The sequence below is a fragment of the Muscardinus avellanarius genome, assembly GCF_963383645.1.
Source record: "Muscardinus avellanarius genome assembly, chromosome: 3".
Classification (NCBI taxonomy): Eukaryota; Metazoa; Chordata; class Mammalia; order Rodentia; family Gliridae; genus Muscardinus; species Muscardinus avellanarius.
Window position 1 is genome coordinate 111,884,985 of NC_137788.1, and position 18,242 is coordinate 111,903,226.

Consider the following 18,242-nt stretch of genomic DNA (forward strand, 5'->3'; position numbering starts at 1 on the left):
GCAGTTTGGGGACAGCCGCAGCTACTTAGTGAGCCCTCTGCAACTCAGGGAGACCCTGTTTCAAAATAAAGAATAAAAAATAGGGCTAGGGGTTTAGATTGGAGGTAGAATGTCCCTGGATTCCAGCCCCAGTGCCGCAAAAATGAGGGAGGGGGGGAGGGAGGGAGGGAGGAGAGAGAGAGAGAGAGAGAGAGAGAGAGAGAGAGAGAGAGAGAGAGAGAGAGAGGAAGGAGAGAAAAGGAAAGAAAGAAGGAAAGAAAGAAAGGAGAGGAAGGAAGGAAGGAAGGAAGGAAGGAAGGAAGGAAGGAAGATAGAAAGAGAGAAAAGGGCAGGTGCAGTGGTGACCTGTTCTATACTCATCTCTGTGCTTCTTACAATGATCTTATGTCAGTGCCCAAAACAAACAAACAAAAAAACGTAGCTCTATTTCTAATTGACTAATAAGAACACAGTCAGGGACAGTGCTGGGGGCTCTGCACATTGCCCTAAGGTGGGCACGAGATAATATCAGTTTAAAGACAATTTCTTTTATTATTCAAGAAGAGAACGCGGGGTAGAGGGAGGCTCATCGACTGGCGCCGCTTTTAGCACTCTCTGTCTCTCCTTGCTGAGGAGCCTCCGAGAAAAGTGGGGACATTGGATTTTGCAGAACGGGTAATAAAATGTGAGAAAGAGACAGAGACCGTGTGACAGATCCCAATTCCCTGCAGGAAAGCGCCAGCTTTGGGGTTTTGTTTTGTTGGGCACTGGGGATTGTCTCCCGCCCCCAGCCCTTTGTTATTTTTTATTCTGAAACTCTGCAATACCAAACAAAATTAAGTTTGATTATGTGACACTCAGTCTCCTACGTCATTCAGCTGGTTCCATTCACATGGGTTTTTACAGTGTTAAAATGACCCTGTAGCCTCGATGAATTGTGATATTTTTTTTGTTTTATTTAATTTTATTTGAGAAGACAGCACCCATCTGCTCAAGATAACATCAGACATGACCCATAGTATTTTATCATCTATACTATGACTGAAAGATATAAGTCCAGAAAAAATTAAATTTTTCCTCCAGCTGAACACCCACAGGTTATAAAACAAATATGGAAGGTCCCTCGATTTGGGTGAGGATATCTAGATTTTTAGGTTTCCGTCTATGGGACTTAGGAGGAAGAACTTCACGTGGGTGTTTGGTCTTTTTGTTCTAAAGCATAAGCAAGAACAGGAATCACTGTCGAAGGCATGGAAGAAGCTGGCCCATGGGTCCTCAGGCAGTATCTTGCAGGAGTTTTGACCTGGGTTAGGAGTTAAGTACTATGACTCCAGTCCTCTAGTTAGAGGGTCTCAAAAGTCCCCTCATTAGGATACTAGAACCCATGTATGGAATTCAGATCATGATACTTCTGTGTCTTACATTTCTCATTCCTCAGCTGTTCCAACAGGAGTGAATGTAACTTGGATGATAGAGATAGCAACTCAGTACTTGAGATTGATGGGTGCCCTCAAACAGGAATAATCGAGCCAGGGGAGGTAGCGCACGCTTACAATACCAGCACAGGCGTGGGGGCACACGCTTGTAATCTCCACGCTGGGGAGGCTGAGACAGGAGGATCGCGCAGGTTGGAAGCCAGCCTCAGCTACTGAGTGAGGCTCTCAGCAACTTAGTGAGACCCTGATTCCAAATAAAATTATAAAATACGTCTAGGAGTATAGCCCAGGGGCAGAAAGCCCCTGGGTTTCACCCTCAGTACCACCAAAATAATAATAATTATTATAATTATTATAATAATAATCCCAGAACTTGGGAGGCCAAGACAGGAGGACCACAGGTTCAAGGACAGACCCAGCAACTTAATGAGAGCCTCGGCATCTTAATAAGAACTTGTCTCAAAATTTAAAAAAATAAAATAAAATAGGGCTGCAGGTTTAGCTCAAAAGTAGAATGCTCCTTGGTTCAATCCCTAGTACCAAAGAGGGGAACAATCTACAAAGCTTTTACAATGAAAAAACTGAGAAATTCTAATATCTATCTTAGGAAAAGCATCAATTAAATAGGTAAGGGATGTTATGTAGCGAAGCCTCGGACAGTAATGAAGTACAACTTGTATCTCTTATAGACACACACACAACATTTTAAATTTCTTTAAAGTGCCTAGTTCAAATGAAGTTAAGCGTCATATTTCATATAACTGAAAAAAAAAAGCATTCTCGGGTACGGACTTAGGGAAGGGGGAGAGGTGGAGCCTCTGGTTCGTGTAATTTATGAGTCTATCACTTGAAAAGAAATTGGGAAAGAAAAAGAGAGAGAAGAGAAAGGAGAAAATCTAGCTGGGAGAAGAACTGCCCACAAAAAAATAAAAAATAAAAAGCCGGGCGTGGTGGTGCACGCTTGTAATCCCAGCATGGGGGAGGCTGAGACCGGAGGATCGCGGTTCACGGCCAGCCTCAGCTGCTTAGTGAGGCCCTCTGCAACTCAGTGAGACCCTGTTTCAAAATAAAGAATCAAAAATAGGGCAGAGGGGTGTAGCTCGGAGGTCGAATGCCCCTGGGTTCCATCCCTTGTACCACAATATAAATAAATAAATAAATAAATAAATAAATAAATAAATAAATAAATAATAAATAATTTAAAGATCTCTACAGACCATTCCTAAGCAGCTACTGAGATTAAAAAAAAAAAAAAAAAAAAAAAGAGTCAGGGGCTACTTGTCAAGGATTCTCCTTTGCACATCCACCGGGCCCCGCAGAGCCCCAGACTAGCCCAGAGTCCCCTCAGCTCAGCACGTACCTACATTGCTCTCCGCCTTCCAACTCAGATAGAAGCAGCTGGAGGGTGTGGAGGGTTCCCTGGCAAGTAGATTCCAAGCCGCAGAGACAGCAGAGGAGAGCACTCTGCCTCAGGACAGAGGCCCTTCTGCCCACAGGGCTAGTGTCCCCCATCCACCAGGCTGCCTGGCATTTCCAGATATATCACCGTTTTCAGAGGCCGCCGCAACCAGCTTCAGCCATGGTTATGAGAACCAGGTTCTCTGATCGCTGGACCCCAGAGGCTAGTCCTACTGCCCCGGAGACATCGTCTTGGGGTTAATTAGAAGTCAAGTTTATTTCGGGAAAAAAAATTATGCCACCAGTTTCTCAGAGGGGGCCTTACTGGAGGAGTTTGGGATAGGCGCCAGGCGTCTAATCTACCTGCTGGAAGTCGAGTTCATCAGGCAAGTGCCTCGAAGGCGAGCCCACCACAGTTAAGACTACTGCAGCAGGCCAAGCGGAATTTTTTACTGAATTCCAAATCAGTAGACTGGTGCCTTGGTACAATGACTCCCTACCTCGGTGTCTTTTATAATCCAAAGGGGTTTAATTTACAAAATTGTCTTCCCAGGGATCTGCTTCCAGAAATTCCAATTAGAATTGGGATGTTCTGGGAGGGGGTAACTAACTCTTTAATAAATATTTCAAATAGAGTTGAGGTCTATCATTAAACTATTTATTGTATGAGTTTTTTTTTTTTTCTTCTTTCTTTCTTTGCAGTACTGGGGATGGAACCCAGGGGCATTCTACCTCTGAGCTCTATCCCCAGCCCTATTTTTTATTCTTTATTTTGAAACAGGGCCTCACTGAGTTGCAAAGGGTCTCACTAAGTAGTAGCTGAGGCTGAATCTGTCCTCGAACCGCAATCCTCCTGTCTCAGTCTCCCAAATGCTGGGGTTACAAACATGTGCCACCACACCTGGTTTGTATGAGTTTTCTGAAGTAACTAAATGCTAGATAGTTGTCATTTTCATCCAAACTCATCTGTGAAGTCAATATCGCTCCATTAAAATTCCTGCATAAATTGAGAAGTCAACCTGACAGGTTTCTTCCCATAAATTTACATGTAAGGAAAACACAATTTTGGAGGACAAGTAAACTAGGTGTGTAATCCCAGTACTTGGAGGGCGGAGACAGGAGAATCTCCAGTTCAAAGCCAGCCTCAGTAACTCAGTGAAGACTCTGATTTTTTTTTTCCGCAGTACTGGGGATGGAACCCAGGGGCATTCTACCTCAAAGCTACATCTCCAGCCCTATTTTTTATTCTTTATTTTGAAACAGGGTCTCAATGAGATGCAAAAGGCCTCACTAAGTAGTAGCTGAGGCTGTCAGCAAACTGCGATCCTCCTGTCTCAGTCTCCTGAATGCTGGAATTATAGGCATGCGCCACCACGCCCAGCAGATTCTGATTCTGAATAAAAAATAAAATACTGCTGGGGGTGTAGCTCAGAGGTAGGATGACCCTGAGTTCTATCCCCAGTCCCACACACACAAAGAAGGGAAGAGTAAACGAAAAGGCAAGACAGGTGATCCAGCAGGGGCTGACTTTCCTTATTGTAACAGGCCTGAGAAGGGGGCAGTGGGGAGGAGCTGGGTTAAGCCCTCCAAGTGCCCTGTGCATGTATGTCAGTATCTCTGCGAACTCCATCATGATGTGAGAGTACCATGCACCAATAAACGTATATTTAAAAATCAGCATAAAGAGATGAAAAGGAGAAGTCAGAAATTGTTCCGTGTGTGTTTGGGAACTCGGTCTTGTGCAGAAGTGATCTCATAGGTCAGGTTGAAGAGTGTGATTATTTGGTGAACGATATTGGGAAAGAAACCTCATTCCACGGAGAAGCCGGCCCGTTACCATGGTGACATGGCTTGCTTCAGCATCCTTTATCACTCCAGCCCTGCAGCAGCCCCCGAAGGACCCCACTCATCTACCCAACAGCGTCTATTCTGGAAACATCAACCAAGGAATGTTCTAGCATTCTCTGAAAACAAGAATAGAGCCGGGCGTGGTGGCACACGCTTGCAATCCCAGCATTCAGGAGGCTGAGACTGGAGGATCGCGGTACGCGGACAGCCTCAGCTACTTAGTGAGGCCCTTTGCAACTCAGTGAGACGCTGTTTTAATATAAAGAATAAAACATAGGGCTGGGTGTGGAGCTTGGAGGTAGAATGCCCCTGGGTTCCATCCCCAGTACCACAATAAAAAGAAAAAAAAAAAGAACAAAACGGGTCTCACTAATTTACCGAGAGCCTTGCTATGTTGCTGAATCTGGCTTCAAAGTGAAATCCTCCTGTCTCAGCCTCCCAAGTATTGGGATTTTAGGCATGTGCCACCACACCTGGCCCAATATCTCTTAACCCACTAGTGTATATAAATTATCTTTTTGTTAAGCCGGGCGTGTTGGCGCACACTTGTAATCCCCGCGTTTGAGAGGCGGAGACAGGAGGATCGCACAGGTTCGTAGTCAGCTTCGCTGCCTTAAGAGACCCTGCTTCCAAATAAATAAATAAAAGTTCTGGGAGTGTAGCCTGGAGGGAGTAGGGCTTCCAGGAACCCCAGTACCACCAAAAAAAAAAATATCTTTTTGTTGTTTACTGCACCTTATAACTTCATCATTAAGGAAAACATCAAAGACCAATTAGTGAACCCGTGGAATTTGTCTTCTTTTTTGGGGGGATGAATGGCGGCCCCCTTTGTATGAGACGTATTTACACCGTATTCATTACTCCTGTTTGAGAATTGAACAAGAACAGAAAGGTGTGCAAGAATGCTGGAAATCCAAAGGGGAAAACTACTGGCTAAATATTTTTTGTTTATAGTATCATACTTATGCTTCTAAGTTCTGCTGGGCACAGCAAGATAGGAATAAAAATCCTAGTAATTCCAGAGTTTCTTTTTCAGGTCTCCTTGCCAGAAGAGTTTCTCAAATGAGAAGCACGGATCACATATCTGGAGGATGGAAGAATAGGAAAGCCAGCTTTTTCTGAAAATATGGCACGCCACCCTTCTCGGATGGAAGATGTAGGCTTCTGTTCCGGCATAAAGATTTCCTGAGAATCACCCACCACTGCCCCAATCACTGAGACCATTGGTGGGGCTTCCTAGCATCCTTAAAATCCTGAGAGTCCAGAACAACCTTCCAACGGTAGCTTTTCAACACGCGTGTAAGCATCCATTTCTCTCGTGACTCCTACTACTTTATACACTTAGAGGTTTCCAGGCTACTCTTAAAAACAATCATATCTACGCCTACCCCAATGTTTGCAATAGGTAAAGAGACTGCAAAACTTGTGTCTTGTATAAAACGGATAGTCACTGGCTAAAAATCTAAACTGAGCATCTCTGTCTTTTAACTGAAGTGTTTAGACCATGTACAGTTAATATAGTTCCAATTACATTTTCCAGCTTTTTATTCCATTTTATTAGGTAATCCGAAGTTGTGACGCTTGAGGAAGAAAACTGACAATAACAAATAATGTTACGTTCCTGTATGAAGGTGTCACCACCAATATCACTAGTGTGTCCTAGAAGGGAGGGGGCACCAGGATGAGGTTGTTTTATCTGTTCCTTTTTCTTAATTTCCATGGGATTGAATAATTTTTAATATTCTGTTTATCTTTTATCTCTTCTGTTAATTAATTAGTATTAACTTCATTTACATTTGGAAGCTTTTTAGGCTTAACATATCTATTTTAACTAATTATAATCAACCTTCAAATAAGATAATAATCTATTTAAATTGGGAAATTTAAAACAGGATACTTTTAATTTCTCTATTGAGTTTTATACTATCATTGTTGCATATTCCAGTTCTAAATTATATAAATCCCACATCACTTTGTGATTTTGCTTTTGATTTTATTCTTTAAGTGTTTGGCTATCTGTGTGTGTGTTGGGGGGGTACTGAGGGTGGAACCTAGGGGCTTTTCTACCTCCAGAATATACTCCCAGCCCTATTTAATATTTTATTTGGAAACAGGGTCTCACTGAGTTGCTGAGAGCCTCACTAAATAGCTGAGGCTGACTTCAATCCTGTGCGATCCTTCTGTCTCAGCCTCCCAAGTACTGGAATTACAAGCATGCACCACCATGCCCGGCTGTATTTGGCTATCTTTAAAAAGCTTCAAGCCAGGTGTGATGGCTCAAACTTGTAATCCCAGCATTTGGGAAGCTGAGACTGAAGGATCATGGTTTGCAGTGAGTCTCAGCTACTTAGTGAGGCCCTTTGCAACTCAGTGAGACCCTGTTTCAAAATAAAAAATAAAAAATAGGGCTGGGAGTGTAGCTCAGAACTCGAATGCCCCTGGTTCCATCCTCAGTAACACACACACACACACACACACACACACACACACACACACACACACAGCATTTTATTTGTCAAATATCTATTTGAAATCATATTTGTCAAATATCTATAGTTTATTATTGGCATGTTTGGCATTTCCAGAATTCTGCATTCCTTCAAGATCAAGTTTGTAACCTGCAATTATTTTATTTCAACTTTAAAACTTCCTTCTCTGTTAATTTAAGTGAATTCTGATAAGCAAACATTTTCTCAGTTTTGGTGAGTTGGGCAGAGCTCCTATCACACCTTCTATTTAACACTTTTATTTTTGAGGGATCGCTTCCTTGGATGCCAAATTCCTTTTCTTTTTATTCTTTCAACTTTAGTATGAAGAGCAGCTTCTGGAACACAGATCCAGTAGCCATCATCCTTGGCTCTTTCGCTCCTGTGATCTTCCTCTCTGAGCTCAAAGACATATGCTTGATGAAGCAAAAGAGAACAAACGAACCTAAGTATAAAGGGGGGGTCTCAGGTCTCAGTACCAGTGAGATAGAAAGAGGTTAGAGCCGGGCGTGGCGGCGCACGCTTGTCATCCCCACACTTGGGAGGCTGAGACAGGAGGATCGCACGGGTTCGAAGCCAGCCTCAGCTACTTAGTGAGGCTCTCAGCAACTTAGTGAGACCCTGTTTCCAATTAAATATAAAATGGGTCTGGGAGTATAGCCTGGAGGTAGAAAGCCTCTGGGTTCCACCCCCAGTACCACACACACAAAAAAAAAAGAGGTTAGAAGGTGAGCTTCCAAAGGCCTCCAGCCCTCTAATCTCAGTTTAACAACTTACTCCCAGCTGGGCGTGGTGGCGCATGCTTATAATCCCAGCACTTGGGAGTCTGAGACAGGAAGATGGCAGGTTCATGGACAGCCTCAGATACTTAGTGAGGCCCTCTACAACTTAGTGAGACCCTGGTTCAAAACTAAAAATAAAAAGGACTGAGGCTGTAGCTCAGAGGTAGAAAGTCCCTGGGTTCAATCCCTAGTACCACACCAAAAAAAAAAAAAAAAAAAATACATTAAAACCCAAAAAATCTATGTTTTTTTCCCTCTTAGGATAAAATCCCTGAATCCTTCAAGGGGAGAGATGTTGCAGTATGGACTAGAAGCGTGGGGAGCTTTGGAGAGACCCAGCAGTCTTGGCACGGGTTCAGAGGACCGTACTCCTTCCCAGTGGTGCAGTGGTGCCTGTCATTGTCCCTACCAGATTCCTCTTGGTATTTTGTAATTCTCCATTCATGTCTCCATATTTCCCTGTAAACATCAAGCTCTTTTCAGAGAGAAGCCAATAGTCCAAAGCTTGCTGAGAGCTGAAGAAATCATGTGAACTAATTGGAAAATACTCCAGGTCTCCCAGAAAAAAAATGGTGATTATTCCGTGAACTCTTGATAGAACCCAACAACACATATCAGCGATGTACCTGGGGAGGCCCGGGGGTATGTGGTCCATGACCATCATCGGCACAGACTGTGTAGATCTCGTCCCCCAAAGCAATCCCTCGTAGTGGCGCAATACTGTAGGTCTTCAGTGTGTGCTGGTTAAATTAATACATGAAACTCTTCACGGATGAAAGTATTTGAAACCAGGCGTGGTGGCGCACGCTTGTAATCCCAGCATCTGAGAGGTTGAGACAGGAGGATTGAACAGGTTCTAAGCCAGCCTCGGCTACTTAGTGAGGCCCTTTGCAACTCAGTGAGACCCTGTTTCAAAATAAAGAATAAGAGATAGGACTGGGGGTGTAGCTTGGAGGTAGAATGCCCCTGGATCCCATCCTGAGTACCATAAAAAAGAAAGTATTTGAATAGTGAAACCTAGCATGTAAGGGAATATTAAAGTAACCAAGTTTTTGTGGGTCATAGAATTAAAGAATAACTTAGGTGCATAAAAGATTTTTTTAGAAAAAACATCTGCTTAATTTTTAAATCAACCCAACGAACTAGGTAAGATTATTCTTAAGGGGGAAGAGAAAGCTCTATGTAATATGTCAAGAATATCATTTATTCAACCTCTTCAGTAGATCTTTACTTAGGATCTATACAGCTAATGATGAAAGGAGTGATAGTTGATTACAATAAAAGTTACCTTGATCAAACTAATGACCCACGACAAAGGGGGCAAAAAATAGAATTCAAAGCTATTCCTTTTGTTTTACAGATCATAGATCAAATGAACCAGCTGATTTCCTCCGGTTTTTTTTTTTCTTTTAGTGAAAAGAAATATTAGTGAAAATGTCCTTTTTTTTTTTTAATTGTGTGGGCTGCAAAGAAGGACTTTCCTCCAAACCCTGGCTCCCCTGGGTGCCCCAGCTATTATAAGGCCAAGGGATTCCACTAGAGTGTGTTCCAGGAGGGACACGGAGCTGCGCGGGCAGCGGCTAGGCCAGCCGGTTCCAGCCCAGTCACTCAGCTGAGCCGTCTTTCATCTTTAAAGGTTCACGGTCCCTACACTTTCCCCCAGTCAGATCCAAGAAGAAAAGTGCTCCCTGGTACCCTTCAAACCTTAACCTTTCTCTCTTCTCTCTAGACTGATGGCACACAAGATAAAGGATCCTGGAAGGTGCCAAGGCTCTGCGTGTGAATGTAAGTAGCCCCTCTGTATTAAAGTTACAAGAACCCTCTTTCTTATTAATAATATCATCTCTCAATACTCTCTAACAATATTCTGGGTGCCGAGAGTGATGGCTCTCATCCCAGTACCTGGGAGACTGAGACAGGAGGATCGAAATTATGAGGCCAGCCTTAGCAAGATCCTGTTTTAAATTTACAAAAGGGGGGAGAGTAGGCTTGGGGGGCGCACACTTGTAATCCCAGGACTTGGGAGGCTGAGACAGGAGGATCACGCAGGTTCAAAAACAGCCTCGGCTACTTAGTGAGGGTCTCAGCAACTTAGTGAGACCCTGTTTCCAAATAAAATATAAAATAGGTCTGGGGATGTAGCCTGGAGATAGAGGCCTCTGGGTTCTATCCTCAGTACCTCAAAGAAAAAAGGAGAGAGAGAGAGAATTTAAATGACTGGGGTTGTATCTCATAGGTAGAATGGGTTCACCCTCCAGTACTTCCCTCCCTGCCAAAAAAAAAAAAAAAAATACTTTGGGTACTAAAGACAGATTCAGAGACAAACTGGTGGGAACCTTGTACAGGCGAGGTGAATCAGAATATCGGGGTCTAGGATGCAAGACAGAGAGAAAGAGACACAGAGGGGACAAAGAAACAAAACCACCTCGACTGTGTGAATATGGGAGAGAGGAGAGAGAGAGAGAGAGAAAGGAGAGAGGGGAGAGGAGAGAGGAGAGAGGAGAGAGGAGAGAGGAGAGAAGGAGGAGGAGGAGGAGGAAGAAGAGGAGGAGGAGGAGGAAGAAGAGGAGGAGGAGGAGAAAGGATAGAGAGAAGAGAGAAATAGAAGGAGAGAAAGGAAGAGAGAAGGAAAGAGAAATAGGGAGAGAGAAGAAGAGATAGAAGGAAGGAGAGAAAAGGAGAGAGAAAATAGAGGAGGGAGAGAGAGGAGAAAGAAATAGGAGAAATAAGGAGAGATAAAGATAGAGAAGGAAGGAGAGAGAAAGAGAGAGAAAGAGAGAGAGAGAGGAAAAAGTTAAGAGAATATAAAACAGCAAAATAGTCCCTAAACAGATCTAAACTAGGCAGTAGGAAGAAACTGTCTGAACCACAGTATGGGTAAGTGCCACAGAAAGGTGCATGACAGGTAACAGTGGAAGAACAGGTGCACTGTGCTGAGCCTGTTGATGCAGAAGGTCAGGGCACGCGGGGTGCAGAGTCAGCTCTGCTCGCTAGCAGCTGGGCGGCTGAGAGCTCCTGGTTCACTCCTCTGGCCTCCGTTTCTTTGTCTGTAACGTGAGGGAGGTAGACCAGATGGCGCCAACAGCTGGCACCTGTTGAATGCGCACCCTGAACCAGGAGCTTGAAGGTACGTGTTCGGTACCGACAGGCAATTCTTGGTTCCAACTATTAGGATCGCCCTTTCAGAGATGAGAACAGCAGACGCAAATACAAGACTTGACTCCCCCAAGATCCTGCAGCAGCGGGGCCATGGCACCAACCCGGGCAGTCTGACTCTCACGCCTGTGACCTCCTGAGTCTCACTGTGCTGTTCCTCCAACACCAGCTCTCAGAACCCACGGACGGCCAAGTAGAGAACACAGTAACCCACACCATCTCAGAGCTGCTCAGAGAAGCTGCCCAGAAGATAAGTAGTAAGCCGGGATCTGGCGGGAGAAATCAACGTGTGTTATGAGGGATAAAGAACTAAAGAACCGTAGGAAGCCAGGCACCATGATACACACCTGTCAGTCCAGTGCTTGGGAGGCTGAGACAGAAGGATCACAGATTTGAGGTCGGCCTTACCAACTTAGCAAGGCCCTCAGCAACTTAGTGAGATCCTGTTTCAAAATTAAAAAAAAAAAAAAAAAAGATGGGACTGGGCACATATCTCCGAGGTAGAACACCCTAGGATTTGACTCCCAGGACCATAAAAAGGACCCTAAAAAAAAAAAAGAAATAGAATTTGATGTATAGAAACAGAAAAGCAGAAGTTAGCTAGGCACAGTGGTTTGTCTACAGCTGAGGAGCAGGTGCCTGACACCGTGCCAAGGACTAAAACACTTGCGTGGTGTTTAGGACAGAAGGCTTTCAATGAACAGCAACAAAATTCTGCTGGAATGTTAGGAGAAAAATAAGACCCACAAGGAATATGATCATTTTATTACAAGAAATAAAGGGCCATCGTTTATTTTTTAAAATAGGAATTACTTCTTTTTTTAATTTATTTATTTTTTTTACTTTTTGGTGCATTGTAGCCATACATCTTAATGGGATACAGGATGGTGGAGGCATACATGCACACACCACCCAATTAGCCCTTACCCAATTCCCATCCCATTCCCTTCCCCTCCCTCACTCTCATGTTTGGCTTAGTGATTGACTTTGATATGTTTGTTAAAGTGCATCAGAATTTCCCTCTTCCCCCTCCCCTCCCCTTAAGTTAGGTCGCCTTATTTGCTCCTCTATAGAATCTCCTTCATCGTCTAGAGTTCCTCCTGTGACACTTTTTCTCCCTAGCCTCTGCATATTATGGAGAGCATCCAATTTCTTATTTTTGTGACTGACTAATCTCACTTAGCATAATGTCCTCCAGTTCCATCCGTTTCCCTGTAAATGACGTAATTGTGTTCTTCTTGATGTCTGAGTAAAATTCCATTGTGTACATAATCCCACAGTTTTGTAATCCATTCATCTGTTGATGGACATCTTGGCTGGTTCCATAGTTTGGCTATGGTGAATTGTGCAGCTATGAACATAGATACACATGCATTAGTTTGGTAGTTTGGTTTCCATTCTTTTGGCTAGATCCCCAGAAGTAGTATTGCTGGATCACATGGTAAGTTCGTTCCCATTCTTCTGAGGATCCTCCGTACTGTTTTCCAAAGTGGTTGTGCTAATTTGCAAACCCACCAACAGTGGAAAAGCAGTTACTTCTTATAGTTTTATTGGTGTATTGTAACTATACATCAATCCTGAGGTATAAAGTGATCAGAATATACATGCACTCGGCGCTCGGTGTTTCCCTCCAGCCCTCTCCCCAGTTCTCCCTTCCCCCATACTTGTCATTGATAGTTTCTGTACATAGAATTCTTTTTTTTATTTGTTATTTTTATTTTTGCGATACTGGGGATGGAACCCAGGGGCGTTTTACCTCCGAGCTCCACCCCCAGCCCTAATTTTTCATTCTTTATTTTGAAACAGGGTCTCACTGAGTTGCAAAGGGCCTCACTAAGTAGCTGAGGCTGTCCGCAAAACCGCGATCCTCCTGTCCCAGCCTCCCGAATGCTGGGATGACAAGCGTGCGCCACCACGCCCAGCTGCATAGCGTTATTTAAACTGTTATCTTCATTACATCTCGTCTCTATCTCCTCTCTTCCGTTCCCTCAGCCCCTTTCGTCACTCCACTGAAGTCTCTGCCCTTCTATTCGAGGTCTCTTTCGTTTCCAAATTTCTCTCTAGCTTCCCCATATGAGTGAAAAACCTACAATTGTCCTTAGGAGGCTGGCTAATCTCACTTAGCATGATATCCTCAAGTGCCATCTATTTTCCCACAAATAACATATTTTTGTACTTCGGTAAAGAAGTACAAAATTTTACCCAGCTGGGTAAAATTCCGTTGTGTGTGTATACCACCCTTGTGCGAGCCCTTCATCTGCTGATGCACAGCTAGGCTGGTTTCATAATTTGGCTATTGCGAATTAGGCTTCTTCTAGGTGTCTGCAGAGAAAAAAAAAATCAAAGTTAATGCTTGGATATTTCTTGGAGCCATAGTTCATCTCAAAATAAGAAGGTTCTAACCAGATGAGCTAGCTAGCAAGGGAGCAGCCTGTTTTGTGAGACAGTGAGCTCCTTATAACTTATTCTAAGAATTGGGGACAGGTTTAGTTATAATATCCCTGATCTTTTTTCCATGTAAAGATGGCCATGCTGGGTACAGTGGTACATGCCTGTAATCCCAGTACATGGGAGGCTGAGGTAGGAGTATTACAAATTTTAGGCCAGCCTCAGCAACCTAACAAGACCCTCAGTGAGGCTGTGTTTCCAAATAAAAATAAAACAGGGCTGAGGAGGGTGCTAATCTCAGAGGTAGAACACCCTGGGTTCAATCTCCAGTGCCACAAGAAAATGAAAATTATTCAGTTACCTAACCTTGGAAACATTAGCATTATGTGGTCTCCAAATCAAACTACAGATCTTCCCACAAAAAAAGGTGAGTTATTCTGAGAATATTATGGAGCTAATGGAGGTTTTGACAGGACCAGCAGGGTACAGGTCTCAGCTCAAAACTTATGATACTCCAAGGTTAACTGGAACTTTAATTAGGTTCTTAATCCCTGATGCTATGTACAGATAAGAGAGACTCCAATATATGAGCCATGTCAAAGGCTTCAGAGTTGACCAGGCATATAGATAGCATCTGAACACTTTCACAAAAATTAAAATGCATAATTGCATCACAACAAGCAGCCTATTAGCCAGACATTTGAGGGAGGGTATAGACTAATCTTCACCTGCTTTTATTTTCTCAATCTAATTTTTATACAATGGCTTTGGAAAGGAACAATTTCCAAAGACCGTTACTCTCGAATGGGTTTAGCAAGTATTTTATTTTATTTTATTTTATTTTATTTTATTTTATTTTATTTTATTTTTGGCCCGGGGATGGAGGCATTCTACCATCAAGCTACACCTCTAGCCCTTTTTATTTCTTATTTAGAAACAGGGTCTCGCCAAGTTGCTGAGCGTCTTGCTAAGCTGCTGAGGCTGGTCTCAAATCTGCGATTGTCCTGTGTCGGCCTCCCAAGTACTGGGATTACAGGTATGCACCACCATGCCCGGTTAGCAAGTCTTTGATTATCTTCTTGAGTATCTTTTTCTTCTTCCATGAGATGGCACAGTCAGATGCAACGTGCTCTACATCACATGTTGATTGTACACAGTATGAATCTTCTACACACCTATAAAGGCAACTATCAGAAATATCCTAAAGAGAGATTTCTTCAGGCATTTGTGAACTGGGTATTAAATGTGTCCCACCCATACCTCATCCCCCCCACCCCACCTTCTCAATGGTTTTTGTTTTGTTTTGTTTTGGGGGGGAGTTTTTTTGGTGGTACTGGGGATGGAAACCAGAGGCTTTCTACTTCCGGGCTATACTCCCAGACCCATTTTATATTTTATTTGGAAACAGGGTCTCACTAAGTTGCTCAGAGCCTCACTAAGTAGCCAAGGCTGGCTTTGAACCTGCGCAATCCTCCCGTCTCAGCCTTCCAAGCGCGGGGATGACAAGCGTGCGCCACCACGCCCGGCTCCTTCTCAATGTTTAATGCGTTTATTTCTCCATTCAGATTGGTACCACCAGCTCTGTACAGGAAACATGGTCTGTTGGGGGAACGTTTATTTTTGTCAGAGTCTCCGTGTTCTCGATTTCAGGCTTCCTGGATCTGCTACCCAACGACAGATGAAGAGACAGAACCAGAGTGTGATCACCGAGTTCATCCTTGTTGGCTTCTCCAGACTCGGGGACCTGCAGGTCCTCCTTTTCTTTGTCTTCCTGCTAGTCTACGTGACCACGCTGATGGCCAATACCACCATCATGACTGTCATCCGCCTGGACAGGACCTTGCACACGCCTATGTATTTCTTCCTCTTTGTCCTTTCCTGCTCCGAAACCTGCTATACCTTGGTCATCGTCCCCAAAATGCTAACCAACCTGCTGTCCACAATTCCCAGGATTTCTTTCTGCGGGTGTGCTGCCCAGCTTTATTTCTTCGTGGGCTTAGCCTGCACCAACTGCTTCCTCATTGCGGTCATGGGGTACGACCGCTACGAGGCCATCTGCAACCCCCTAAACTACACGCTCATCATGAACCGAGCCACCTGTGCACAGCTCACCCTGGCCTCCAGCTGCTGTGGTTTCCTGATCTCTGTGATCGTCAACGTCCTGGTGTTCACCGTGCCCTTCTGTGCCTCGAATCGGATCGACCACTTTTTCTGTGACATCTTCCCTGTCATTAAACTGGGCTGCACAGACACCAACCTGAAGGAGATGGTCATCTTCCTCCTCAGCATCCTGGTGCTACTGGTCCCCTTTGTACTGATCTTCATCTCCTACGTCTTCATCGTCTCCACCATCCTCAGGATCGCCTCTGCCGAGGGCCGGAGGAAGACCTTCGCCACCTGCGCCTCCCACCTCACCGTGGTCATCGTCCACTACGGCTGCGCCTCCTTTATCTACCTGAGGCCCACGTCCCTGTACTCTTCGGATAAGGACTTGCTTGTAGCAGTGACCTACACCGTCATCACCCCCCTCCTGAACCCCCTTGTCTACACTCTGAGGAATAAAGAAGTGAAGACATCCCTGAGAAAGGTTCTGAGTAGATACTCATTTCCCAAAACTGTTTAAGGGAGCCAGGGACCAGGACTTGGCCGTCAGCAAAGGGCCATGGGTAGCCCTTTCATTCTGGAAACAGATCTGATTCTTCTCTACGACTCCTTGACAAACGAAGAAAGAACTAAAGACTTGGGTCACCTTGAACCTTTTGAGTGGAAATTTCATCTCCCATGTAGAAATGACACCAGCTGGTCTCCAGAATGTCACAGAAACTTTCAAGGACTGAAGCCGTGCTGTTTTCAATGCATGGTAAATGTCAGTTTTCTAGGATCAGTACTAAGCATGCAGTCCTTTTGAAAATTCCCAGCCAGGCGTGATGGTGCACCACTCTCATCCCAGTACTTGGGAGGCTGAGACAGGTGGATCGCAAGTTCGTGGCCAGCCTCAGCTACTTCGTGAGGCCCTCCACAGCTTAGTGAGACCCTGTTTCCAAATAAAAAATAAAACAGGGGCTGGGAGTGTAGCTCAAAAGCAGAATGCCTCTGGCTTCAATCCCCAGGACACAGACACACACACAAAAGAAAGAAAAGAGAAAGAGAAAGCACAAAAGAAAATTTCCAGAATGCTGAACTCCTCTCAAAACTGAGAGGACAGTGGAGAATGATGTCTAAGTCTCAGAATCCTTTTAGAAATACGTGGGAGTTTAAGAGGAAATTTTTGCAATAAAATATTTCATGTGTGTGTGTGTGTGTGTGTGTGTGTGTGTGTGTGTGTGTTACTAGGGATGGAACCCAGGGGCATTCGACTTCTGAGTATACCCCCAGCCCTATTTTTTATTCTTTATTTTGAAACAGGGTCTCACTGAGTTGCAGAGGGCCTCACTAAGTAGCTGAGTCTGTCTGCAAACCATGATCCTCCTGTCATAGCCTCCCGAATGCTGGGATTACAAGCATGTTCCACTACGCTGGGCTACAATAAATTATTTCTGAAGAAAAAGAATGAGTTTGTTTGTGGGAAAATAAGGTGGGAGATGAAGATTTCTAAGAGGTCGATGGTAGAGCAGAGAGCACAGACCCGGGTGTCAGGAGCAGAGTGTGAGTGTTTATTCGGATCACTTCATGGCTCAGCGCCATGGGCCGGATTCAGCCGCTCTGGGTATCTGTTCATTTCCATGCATCATGGAACTTTTACTACCTCCTCCTGGGTCAGTGTAAGAACAAGCAGATCAATACTTCTAAACAGATTAGTCCCATGCTTGTTGATAGACAGCAGTCAAAATCCAATCCTCCCACCTTCCCTTTCTTCTGAAAGTTAAGATTGAACTGCGTGTACAAGTAGATTCACTGTTCAAAGCCCTGACTTGTTCATGATTCTGCTGTTCTGTGCCAGTCATCAAACCAAGGGCCATAGGAGAGACAAGAGCTAGTTCTTTCTTTCCTTCATGTCTCAGTATAAGAAACTGGTCAGCCGGGCGTGATGGCGCACACTTGTAATCCCAGCATTTGGAAAGCGGAGACAGGAGGATCGCAGTTCAAGGACAGCCTCAGCTACTTAGTAAAACCTGTTGAAACTCAGTGAGACCCTGTTTCAAAATAAAAAATAAAAAATAGGGCTGGGTGTGTAGCTTGGAGGTAGAGTACTACTAGGTTCCATCCTCAGTACCGCAAAAAAAGAAAGAAAGAAAGAAAGAAAGAAAGAAAGAAAGAAAGAAAGAAAGAAAGGGAGGGAGGGAAGGAGGGAGGAAGGAAGGAAGGAAGAGAGGGAGGGAGGGAGGGAGGGAGGGAGGGAGGGAGGGAGGAAAGAAGAGAGGGAGGGAAAAGAAAAAGTTGGGATTGAAAGAATAAGGAAGCCGAGCGTGGTGGCGCACGCTTGTAATCCCAGTACTTAGAAGGCTGAGACAGGAGGATCACAGGTTTGTGGGCAGCCTCAGCTACTTAGTGAGGCCCTCTGCAACTCAGTGAGACCCTGTTTCAAAATAAAGAATAAGCAGATGTGGTGGTGTACACTTGTAATCCCAGTATTTAGGAGGCTAAGACTGGAGGATCCCCATTTGAGAACAGCCTCGGCTACTTAGTGAAGCCCTTTGCAACTCAGTGAGACCCTGTTTCAAAATAAAGAATAAAAAATAGGGCTGGGGATTTAGCTTAGAGGTAGAATGCCGCTGGGTCCCATCCAGAGAGAGAGAGAGAGAAAGAGAGAGAGAGAGAGAGAGAGAGAG

At 44.4% G+C, this 18,242-nt stretch overlaps 1 protein-coding gene across 1 annotated transcript; it reads left to right on the forward strand.

Moving 5' to 3' along the window:
• Nucleotides 1-15,151: 15,151 nt before the first annotated feature.
• Nucleotides 15,152-16,096, forward strand: LOC308260590 (olfactory receptor 10T2-like; the record flags this gene model as incomplete). The annotated part of the gene is made up of 1 exon (XM_080691979.1): nucleotides 15,152-16,096. One exon carries the CDS (start codon nucleotides 15,152-15,154, stop codon nucleotides 16,094-16,096), a length of 945 nt encoding a protein of 314 aa, XP_080548105.1.
• Nucleotides 16,097-18,242: the final 2,146 nt, after the last annotated feature.